General features: G+C 50.6%; 1 protein-coding gene across 1 annotated transcript in view; it reads left to right on the top strand.

Annotated features, from left to right (window-relative positions):
* Positions 1–12,105, top strand: part of ASTN1 (astrotactin 1) — a 223,923-nt gene that overhangs the window by 152,411 nt on the left and 59,407 nt on the right. Inside the window, 1 exon segment of the mRNA XM_030573045.1 lies at positions 1,351–1,425. Coding sequence (XP_030428905.1) covers positions 1,351–1,425 — 75 coding nt within the window.

Here is a 12,105-nt window from a genome sequence, read left to right as displayed (position 1 = left end):
TTTGAGTCCTGTGGCCAGACTCAGACCTGGCTTTCTTGCATAGTTGCATAGACAGCGTTCGTGGGAAAAACGTTCACTCCTCCAGCCTCTCTAAAAACAGGCGAATACAGCTCCATTTTCCCCAAAGCTTTCCTAGACGTCTGCAGGCTCTGGGAAAACAAGCTGCGCAGTGCAGTTGGCGGACGTGTCTGACAAACTGAGCAGGAGATTCAATTAAAGCCACTTATGCTGTAACTGGAGCACCTTCCTCCATTGCTTACATGCTTTCTCTCCTCTGGGGGGGCGACCATGTATGACATCAGAGGAGACACTATGAGGGGATATGATGAGGTAAGTTTCTTCAGGAGTTTGCCACATGGTGCTAAAGCTTACGTAAGTGCTTGCTAAAATTCAAGAAGAAGAAGGCAGCTAAGGTAATTCAACAAAGTCAGCAGGGCTCCAGGCAGGGACAGGGGTTTGCCTGCTCAGTGCTGCTTGCAACATCAGAACAGGATCAGCACTGGTCAGTACTGGGATGGGATACAGCCAAAGGAAACCCAGAATCCTGCAGGACGCTGTGTTGCTGATGCAGTAGGTGGGACCCTCCTTGAGTGTTGGTGCCAAACCAATGCCCCAGGACGGTGGTAGGGAGCAGTGCGACAAAGGGCAGGGATTCAAGAAATCTCCAGACACCATTTGGAAGTGAGAGTGCTTGCTCCATTGTCCTGGCCCAGGCCCTGTTTAGGTCATTACCTCCTGCCACACTGAATTTCTCCTTCAGATTCAATGAACTGAGCTAGTTTTCTTCACTTCCTATCAGGTCTGGTGTTGTGGGGGGGGGTGGCAAGCGAGGCAATGGCACAGGGTCCCACGTCACGGGCCCGCCATGAAGCTAAGTTACATCATCTCTGCAGAGTCACTGTGGGTAACTGTAATGGGAATATTAGTCATTTAATCACTAAAAGTGGAAATAAATCACATGAAAGCAGAGGTTTTCAATCTGAGAGTCATGCCCCCCCTAAGGAGTGCAGAGGAACATTCGGGGATGGGGACACAGGGATGCCAGGTGGCTCTGGCTTCAGCTTCAGCGGAGTGGGGCCCACTCCTTAGTTTCTGCCCTGCAGCAAGTCTAACACTGGCCCTGCTTTCTGTCCTAAATTGTTGCCTAGTGTTACAGCAGCTCTAGAAATTACTGCATTCCACTGACCAGCGAAGCAATCCCTGGATGTATAGAGAGTGTAACGCTGGTCTCACACCAGCATGAACCCGGTGTGACTCTCCAGTGGGGTCACTTATGATATTCACGGGTGTATGTGAGATCAGACCTGGTACGTGTAGTGCTATACAAACCATTTTCTTTTCTCCTTCCAGGCCGTGGCCATATACAATATTCCAGCGTGGATTTGACTTGGTGCTGGGAGAGCAGCCTTCTGATAAGATCTTTAGGTAAGCCTTGGCTGCCCTGCCAGCCTCCCCAGTTACCTTAGCCCCCTGCCACCAGCCAGCCAGCCTGCCCCTCCCTGTGCCCCCTGGCACAAACAGAACAATGGGCCTCAATCGGCCGTCAATAAATACATTCCCAGTTCCCGTGGGTCACGGGACATCTCGTGTAGGTGTCGAACAGAGGGATCTGATTGGCCATGTCTGGGTTGAGTGGTGACCTGGGGTAACCGGTTGATGGGTCTCCTTCAGTACAAGCACTAACACAATGGAAGAAACGAGTTATTACCGGCTACCTGCACATATCTGCTAGCTGTGAAGGCAGCTGGGCTTTGATCCTGGGGGTGTGTGCATGCGCAAAGCTGCATGGCTGGTCCTGTGCTATTCCCCGCCACATTTGCTGTCCTTTCCCTACTTCTCTTTGCGTGGTGGCAGCTTTGGTGCATTCTCCCTCCTGCTTCCTCACTGTATGGTTGCACCGGTGTTTTCTCCTGTCCCCACAATCTCCCACCTTCCCAGTTTCCCCTCTCTTGGCCCAGTTTCCCCTCTCTGCCCACAGGAGGTGTGATGTGGAGCTCTTGATGGGAACGCGTCATTTCCACTCTTCATTTACAGCGGACTAAGGGCCAGACCTCGAGGCCGTTACCTGGTTTAGACTTTACTCAGGCAAAGCTCTGACAGAAGTTGAGTAGAGCCTCACTTATGCCTCAGGATTTGGCCTGAGGACTGGGTGAAGACCTCAGCTTGTGTCCTAATGCAGACCAGGCCCCTAGGCTCTGCATGGTCTCAGAGAGAGCCTCATTCGCTTCTTCCCCCCTCCAACCCCTTCTGGAGGCATTAATGAGTTAATGAATCAGTGAATGCTTCCAGGGTTGGGAGAGGGAAGACAGGAAGGAGGAAGAGGCAAAGAAGGCAGGGAATGCCTAGCTTCCTGCATTGGGTGAGGTGGAAAGCCAAGGTCCTGAGCACTTGGAAGTGGCAGCATTTCTGATGACTGAGTGGCAGGAGACTTGGGTTCTATTTCCAGCTCAGCCATGGAATCACTCTGACTGCTGGCAAATCATTTACCTCCAGTGTGCCTCAGTTTCCCCATTGGTGAGAAGGGAATAATAATACAGTAATTTGTAAAGCATCTGGAATTCAAAAAAACCCATTGGCTCTATTTCTCCTTTTCGGCTCCTCCTCTCACTCCCCCCCCCTTTCTTTCCCATGCATGTCTTCAGAGGGGGAGAGAGGTTTATAAACTCTGAGCTGGTGTGTACTGATGAGCCAGCCTGTAGGCCGGTGTGCTTGGAGCAGCAGTGATGGTGCAAGGCAGTTATATCGTGTGTGTGCACTCCAGCAGAATCAGAGGTGCTCAAGACTGCTGGGACCTCATTAGTTGAGCACTTAGGTCCCCAAGGACCCAGCATGATGCCTCCGAACTCCCTGAATATTCATCAATCCGGGGCACGGTGCTCTTGGCAACTCCCTCTGCTGTTGCATTGCTGGCTTGCCTCTGGGAGCAGGCATGGAGTGCGGCAGTTTGTTTCCATCGTGGGCATCGGGGAGGCATGGTATACACACCAAGCTCCAGTTCTTCTTCGAGTGCTGTCCCTGTGGGTGCTCCACTCTAGGTGACGGTGCATCTCGGCGCTGTTGATCAGAGATTTTCGGTAGCAGTGCCTGGTTGGGACGCATGCACTCAGTTGGTATTTCCCATCTCGTTGGACTCTTCTTGAGTGCGTGCGACCCACACCCTCCTCAGTTCCTTCTCAGCCGTCCTCAGCTGAAGACGGAACTCGGGGCAGTGCTGCCTTCTCTTCCCTGGTCTCTATAGAAAACAGTAACAAAGAACATAGAAATAATTATTAGTTACGTCCATGTTGTTTCCCTTCCTTTAGTGTAGCTACATAGTTAGTTACTTAGTTTAAAAAAAAAATCCCTCAGCTTGGTCTCCCTCCCGTTGAGACCTCTCCTCGGCCATCGCTAATTCATAATGCCAGGAGCTTCAGGATTCACAGGTGTAATTTCTGTCAGGAATCCATGCTCGGACAGATGGGCACTCATACTGTGTAAAGTGCCTCGGGGACAACCCAAGTCCCTGTGAAGTGTCCTCCCTTGCTGAGCCTCAAGTCAGAGAGCTTGTCGCGACAGGGATTCTGCTGCTCAAAATGCTGATGATGGAAAAATCCCTTACAGCTGGCTTTCGGAGATGGAAAGGTTAAAAACCCACCCCACACGCTCCCCAGCCAGATCGGAACTGGTGGGCAGCATTGCTTCACCCTCCTTGGAGCTGAGGCAAGAAGCAGAACAGTCTCACAGGAGAGACTTTAACAAGGGCAGGGGGTCTCCCGGGAGATCCCTACCCTCTGTGCTGACAGCACCAACGGCAGGTGCCTCAGCTTTTCTAATGCCTCAGCTGCAGCTCTGACAGAGTGCAGAGGCAGGGACCCGACCTCCCGTGTCAGGAAGGTCCTTGTGGCTCCCGTCCCCTCGGCACCGCAAACGGCTGTTGTGCCGGCAGCGCACACCTCCCGGGCACCGCAAATGGCTGCGGTGCCGGCAGCGCGTACTTCCTGGGCACCGCAAACTTTGCAGTGCCGGCAGCGCGCGCCTTCTGGACACCGCAAACGGCTGCGGTGCCGGCAGCGCACACCTCTCCTGGGCATCGCAAACAGCCGTGGTGCTGGCAGCGCGCGCCTCTCCTGGGCACCGCAAACGGCAACGGTGCCGGCAGCGCGCGCCTCTCCTGGGCACTGCGCCTCTCCTCAGCATCGCAAACGTCTGTGGTGCCGGCAGCGCAATGCTCCTCGGCATCAAAAATGGCCATGATGCCACCAGCGCAATCCTCCCCTGCAGGGAGAAGAATGTTGGCACCAAGGCTATCTTCCACCCAGCACCAGTAGCAGACCCCCTGCAGGGCACCTCCAAGCAGTCTGCAGCACTACTGTCACTTGCACTTCTCCTGCTAATGAGCTAGAGCAGACGAGCAAGCTCGGCTCAGCCCAGGGAGCAGGAGCACAGTTTCTCGCTCAATGTGACCGTTCAGTGCCACAGTGAGCCTCACTCTCCGCTCCTAGGTACACAGGGCTCATATTTTGAACCGCCGCTCTCTCCACCTGAACTAGTTTTCACTGACAATGAACTTGATTTACGGCAGCAAGCGGAGTTCTCTCCTCCTGCTTCTCCTCCACAGGCACCTGTGCCACCTCAAGTCACGGCTCAAGGCCACCAGCCTCAGTTTCCCTACTTTGCCCCCCCATGGGCGACACCTGGGTTCTCCTACTCTATGCCTTGGCCTCAGTGGTACACTTGGCAACATCCTCCTATTAGTCATCCTCCTTCTGGTGCATCAGTCCTCCTGCTCCATCCACTTCTAAGGTGGCCTGACGCCCCTCCTGAGTATGCAAGTTATGCCATATCCTTAACTCTCCATTGAGCCTTGGAAGGGCCCTCTGCCTCCATGGGCCATGGACGACTGCAAACAATTCAGAACTTTTCAGGAGGGTGGCACTCAGTCAAGATATCCCCTTTCAAAAGGTTCAGGAGATGCAACACAGACTCCTCAGAATCCTTCAACCGTCTGCACCCTCAAAAATCGCACTACCTATAAATGAAGCACTCCTGGAGCCAGCTGACACTCTCTGGCAAACCCCAGCATCTTTAGTACCAACTTGCAAAAAGGTTGAATGTAAATACTATGTCCCTGCTAAGGACACTGACTTCCTATTTTTTTTCATCCACCACCGAACTCCCTTGTCATGGATGCAGTTGCACAGAGTACGAAACAGTCACAATATCGACCCACCCCGCAAGACAAGGACCTTAGACACCTTGACGTCTTGGGCTGCAAGGTTTATATGTCCTCTACACTACAATTCAGGATTGCAAACTATTCTGCTCCCCTCGCCAGTTACGACTTTGATAATTACACTAAACTTTTGAATTTGCCTCCTACATTCCAGAGGATATGAGAGCAGACTTCAAATCAATCCTGACTGAGGGCCAACTGATTTCCAGAACGGCCTACAGCAGCTCTAGACAGGCAGACACAGCAGCCTGTACAAATGCAACTGCTGTGGTTATGCGCAGATTCTCATGGCTCTCTGCATCTGCATCCCCAAAGAACTGCGACCAAAGTGGAGGATCTCCCTTTGAATAAGGACTACTTCTCCTACCCTTCTACCCTTCCCTGTCCCTCTTCAGGGACCCCTTCTCATGACCACTTACTTCGCACAGAAGTGGCGCATCTTCTACAACTAGGTGCAGTGGAACCTGTGCCGACACAAAATCAAAGGACAGGTTTCTACTCCCATTACTTTCTAACTCAGAAAAATACCGGAGGATGGAGGCCTATACTAGATCTATGCCGACTGAACAAATTCATGAGGATACAAAGATTCAAGATGGTCACACTGGGCACAATAATCCCTGCACTGGATCAAGGGGACTGGTTCAAAGCCCTTGACCTACAGCATGCTTACTTTCATATATCAATTCATCCAGTTCACAGACGCTTCCTACGATTCACAATCGGTCATGACCATTTTCAATACAGAGTTCTTACTTTCGGACCCACCACAGCACCGAGAGTTTTTTCCCAAGACTCTAGCTGTGGTCATGGCTCACCTCTGCAAACACGGGGTCATGCTGTTCCCGTATCTGGACGATTGCCCTTATCAAGGGCAACTCCTATGGCGAACATTCAAGCTATCCATTTCGCCATCGCCCTCTTTCACAGCCTAGGCCTCCAAATAAACATCCAAAAATCCACTCTGACATCTAAACAACAGATTGAGTTCATCGGAGCTCATCTCAACTCAATCCAGAGCAGGATATCACAGGATATCGCTCCCATATCACAGATTCCTCGCTATCTCGCGGCTCAAATGCACGCTCTCTATTCGTCCCAGGACACAGGACAAGACCTTGCCTACAGCTCCTTGGTCACATGGCAGCCACCACCTTCGTGTTCACCACGCCAGGCTACACATAGAGTTCTCCAGGGTGGCTCATTTCCAGTTTCAAACCCACAGACACACCCTTAGGGAGGGCTACTAACATCCTCCCTCCCAATGTTATAGCTTCCCAGCATTGGGTAAACAAGTTCCAGAAAACCTCTGCACAGGGATTTCCTTCCAGCAATGTTCCCCAACGCCTCATGCTCACCACGGACGCTTCCCTAATCGGTTGGGGATCGCACCTAGGGGTCGGCAACAGGGGCACAAGGCCGTGGTCCGCATCAAGACGCACCTACGCATAAATCTCTTAGAGCTCAGAGCAGTGAGGCGAAGCATGCCTTCACTTTCGTTCCCCTCATAAAGAACAAAATCTCTTTGGGCCTTAAAAGACAACATAGCATGCATGTACTACATTAAACAGACAAGAGAGAACACGATCACATTCCCTTGCATGGAAGCCATTCAACTATGGAATTGGTGCATATGAACATCGAATACAAATCATCACTTCCTGCCTAACCAACCTGCCACAACACTATTGTCGACGCACGTCAGTAGCACTTCCTGACACATGCAAATGGGAACTGCACACCCCCGCAGTACTCCAACAGCTCTTCTCCCTCTGGGGCACCTCGTCAATAGATCTCTTTGCCACGACCCAGAATTGAAAATATTCCGTTTGCTCCAGAGCGGGACTCGGACTGCATCCCTAGGAGATGCATTCCTCATCCCATGGAATGACTCTCTCCTGTACGCCTTCCACCAATGCCTCTGTTACACAGGGTTCTTTGGAAGATTGCGGACGGCAAGGCCTGGGTCATACTTATTGCCCCGGCTTGGCCAAGACAGATGTGGTATCCATACCTACTCTGCATATCCTCCTGTCACCCACGGGCTCTCCCCAACAGGCCAGACCATGTTTCCCAATGGTTCGAAACCCATGAACTAGCCTGTTCCGAGCAAGTCCAATATGTCCTCCTGCATAGTAGGAAAGACTCCACTCGTAAAACCTACCTGCAGAAGTGGAAGCATTTCGCCCCCTGGTGCTCACGTAATCACTTAGCACTCAATAACGTGACCCTCCCTAACATTCTAGACTACCTCCTGAAACTAAAACAGGAAGGACTTTCGCTCAGCTCCATCAAAGTGCACCTGGCGGCACTTACCACCTTCCACGACCTATTAGACAGTTATTCATTCTTTACCCACTCCACCATAAAACGCTTTCTCACGGCTTGCAAAATCTCTACCCTGAAATTTACCCAACAGTGGCTGCATGGAATCTTAACCTTGTTCTTCATGCTCTCGTGAAACCTCCATTTGAGGCCTTGGCTACCTCCTCTCATCTTCATATGTCCATGAAGGTGGCTTTCTTAGTTGCCATAACATCAGCAGGGAGAGTTGGTGAAATGAGCGCTCTGATGGCCCACCCTCCCTACACAATCTTCTCCAAAGACAAAGTCACTTTGAGACCACATCCTAAATTTCTTCCTAAGGTGGTATTGACCTTCCACCTCAACCAACCTATATACTTACCTACTTTCTATCCCAAACCTCACAAGACTCTGCAAGAGGCAACCCTGCATACTCTTGACGTCAGGCGAGCAATCACCTTTTATTTAGACAGGACCAAACCATTTCATAAGTCCCCACGACTCTTTGTTTCCATTACCAAAAGATCGAAAGGTACGGCTATCTCTAAACAACGTCTATCCAAGTGGATCTCTGACTGCATCAGATCCTGTTACCATGCTCAAAATCTTCAACCGCCCGAAGGCATTAGAACTCATTCCACTCAAGCCATGTCAACATCCGTTGCCTTCCTACACAATGTTCCCATTCCTGACATCTGCAAAGTGGCTATGGGGTCATCTGAACACAAGTTTGCAAAACGCTATGCTCTCATGCAAGATACCACGGCAGACACAATAGTAGGCCATACAGTACTATCTACAGTACTCACTGCCGCATCTCCAAAGTCCCACCAACCATAGTGGGTACTGCTACACATTCACCTAGAGTGGAGCTCCCACAGGGACAGCACTCAAAGAAGAAGAGAAAGTTACTCACCTTGCAGTAACTGAGGTTCTTCGAGATGTGTGTCTCTGTGGGTGCTCCACTCCTCACCTTCCTCCCCTCTACTTTGGAGTACTAGTATGATTCTCCACAGTAGAGAAGGAACTGAGGAGGGTGTGGGGTGCACACACTCAGGAAGATTCCAACAAGATGGGAGATACCAACTGAGTGCACGTGTCCCAACCAAGCACTGCTACCGAAAATCTCCGATCAACGGCACCGGGACGCACCGTCACCTAGAGTGGAGCACCCACAGGTGTAGGCAAAATGGCAAGTGTAATGAAATGGTGAACAGAAGTTACAATGGTACAGTGACTAACTAAAAACAATTTCATTCACATTGGTTCTACATTGTCCCCGTGGCTTATGATTTCCCCGTCCGCGGTAGCGACCTCGGGAGCCCCCTATTCCCATATTACCACTCTCATTGGAGTAAGTTATTTGCTCAAGCGCGGCCACAAAGGGAGCCCTTTTTTTTTTTTTTTTTTTTTTAATTTGGAGTGTGGGGCCAGAATGAGTGGTGATTTGTTTGATCAGATCTCGGAGCTCAGTCATGCTCGCGGGCTGGTTAGGTGCCCAAACGCTGAGCTTATTGGCATAGTAAGGGAGAAGAGTCGCAGCACAGTCCCTCAGGGCATCTGTGTCGTATGCTACAGTGTCAGGGTTATTTGCAGGGGCTCCTTAGGCATCTTCAGGGCAGGTGATGCCTGCCATGTCCTGCATAAGTCCCCAGCGGGATAGGTACCCTTCAGGGTCTTCATTAGGTTCCTGCATCATGCTAGCCGCCTGTATCATTAGATGTCGGCGACCCATTTGTTCCTCTAGGCTTGCAAACAGGGATAGGAAAGTATTGTTCTCCCTGTTTTCCCTTATTACCCGAGTCAATGACTCCTGTAATTCGGTGCTGCACAGGTGGTCATGAGCGTTTAAGCTCAGGGACTGTTAAATCTTCTCTGCCTGCCATTGCAGCACATGCAGAGTCCATTTGAAAAATTTTCCCAGTTAAGGGGTCCAAGCATTTTTGCCATGGCTTGGAGATCAGCTGCTGATATGGGGACGGTTGTAGTAGCTGTGCTAGTCCCTGCATCTGTGTCTGTTCTTGTTACAGTAATTCTGTTAATGGCTGCAACCGGCCCCTGGGGCTCAGGATTGCTGCTCCATATCTCTCTTTCCCACACCTCGCTAGATTCCCTCGGGGCATCTTCCCAGTCAGGGACGTCACTCTGGCGATCAAAGTCCCGCTGTCCTGCCGTTACCGCTGCTATCTGGCGGTTTGCGAATCCCAGCCTTTGTTTAAGGTGCTGGATAAGGGATTCGCATCGGCTGTGATTAGCGGGGAGAGCTTTACTTTGTTCTATGGTTAACCTCTTTACCACGCCTTGCAATATTTGATTCTCTTTTTCTATTTTTTCCTTTTCCCCGACCTGTTCCTCTAACTTCTTTTCTTTTTGTTTGCCCTCCCTGAGTGCCTCCCAGAGAGGGTCTAACTGGCTTTGCACCCCTGTCGCTACCACTTTCCATCTGTCTGCCTCTTTTTCCATATGAGTGAGTTTTTCATGCAGGGAGGCATTCTCCTCCTGGCAGGATGCCAAGCAGGAGTATAAATCCCTGCATGCATCCCACAAAAGTCAGATTGCTGCTGAATCCCTTTTAGTTGGAGTAGGCCTGTACAGGATTGTATACCTTGCCAGCCTACTTGTGAGAGGTAGTGGGATCGTTGCCCGCATTCTCCACCATCTGAAATAGTACACACATCTCCCAGCCCCCCTTCCGTCCACGGGCTGTGTCCAAACCTCTGTAGTACTTGTTTAAAGGGTGTGGGCTCTTGGACAGAAGACAGCGTTCCCTGTTTTTCTCTAAAGATGTCTTTAGACTGTGTCTTCCTAAACATTTTCCCTAACAAGTGTGCCATAGCCAAGTACAACACAGGAAACTGAGCTGATAAATATCAGAATACTATAACCTCCAATTCCTAAAGGAGTGACTTACAAATAACAATTTTCCCTTTTTAACTCCTGGAGGAACAACTTAACCCTCTCTGGGCCAGAGGAAGAGACACCAAGTCTCCCTCTGTATTACTCGGTCTGCTATCACCGAGGGTTCATACACCAATTATACAAATCCTTCCCCGGATCAGATCCTTCCCCAGATCAGAGTGGGAAACACTAAGTTCTCCTTGAAGAGAGAGAGTTAGTCACTGTACCATTGTAACTTCTGTTCACCATTTCATTACACTTGCTATTTTGTTACAATGTAGGCAAGGCTTGTGCTGCAGCCCCCATTTTTGCAAGCCATACTGTAATTTTATTAGTCTAGTTGAGATGTGTGAATGAGGTATGCATGGGTGATAGAATGAACCTCCAGCACCAGCCCGTCCTGATGAGATAAAGTTCAAATACCAACGGCTGAAGAACTAGACAACAGCCCTAACTCAAGCAAGAAGCATCCACCCTAAAAAGAAACAACAGAAGGAAGATCAAAGCCAGGTCCCAGGCTGACAGTCACGCCTGCAATTGACGGGTGATCAAGCAAACCCAGAGGCGGCGTGACACGGCGAGACCTAGGAACTTTGAATCCAAACTAAACTCCTATAAAAAGGGAAGGGTGAGATGAGAGACTTTGGGTAACGTTCTGCTACCAACGTCAAGGAGCATTGGTGCGCGCCCGACAGAGACCCGGCTCCTCCTCGTGCTCAGCTTTCCTGGCCAGTTAGCTGCCATGAGCTCCGATCCCAAGCTGCGAACTCAAACTGCAATCAGGACTGGTAACTATCCAGCAGCTGCAGAACATTTTGGTGTGTGTGTGTGTGAGTGTATGTGTATAAGCATTAAGGTATTTGCTAATAGTTACGGATTAATAATAAATGTGGCATCTTTGTCTTAACCCCTAAAACGATCCTGTGTAAGTTTGTGGGACAACACAGGGACACACATCTCGAAGAACCTCAGTTAGTGCAAGGTGAGTAACTTTCTCTTCCTGCTCACAGTGCTGTGTCCCCTTCTCTCCCTACCCTGCTTCACCCTGTATGGGGCTGGGAACGGGGTTACAGCATTCTCTGTGCTCTGCTGATGCAAGTGAGCTGCTCTTGGCTAGTGGGATTCTCCTGCCTGCTGGAGACTGGCTTTTATTCTCAGTGGGTCTGCAGCTTCCCTGAATTCTGATTACCTAGCAAGCTCGGATGCTCTCCCCCATGATCTCCCACTGGTGGGTGAGTTAACCACCCTCTGATTTTCCAGGTACTACTAACTCCACCCAGCCACTTGCTGGCAGTGTCAGTAGAGAGGCAATGGGCAGAATGGGCTATGCAGGCTGAACCTGCTGCTCAGCCTAAAGGCTGATCTAGCAAGAGCAGATTGGAGTCATGTTCATGGGATGGAGGTGGGGCGCACTGCCATGGCTTCACTTGACCTGGGAAGAGCAGAGGATGTCAGCTTCCAGGCCTGGTAATGCAGCACCTTTAACATCAGTCAATGGAGAAAGAAAGAAAGCGACGAGGCTATTTCTCTGTGGTGGCTGGAGTCATGACTAGCTCAGTGGCTCCTGATGAGGGCCCCTGATTGGCTGCGCACAGTCCTATTGCCTCCTCCTGGGGAAACATACAAATTGCCACTCAGGATGCCACTCTGACAGGGCCAGCGCCAGCTTTGTCACAAGCCGAGTCCTACAG

The sequence above is a fragment of the Gopherus evgoodei genome, chromosome 8, assembly GCF_007399415.2.
Source record: "Gopherus evgoodei ecotype Sinaloan lineage chromosome 8, rGopEvg1_v1.p, whole genome shotgun sequence".
NCBI classification, from domain to species: domain Eukaryota; kingdom Metazoa; phylum Chordata; order Testudines; family Testudinidae; genus Gopherus; species Gopherus evgoodei.
The sequence above is the reverse complement of the archived record's forward strand: the minus strand, read 5'-3'. Positions and strand labels throughout refer to the sequence as shown.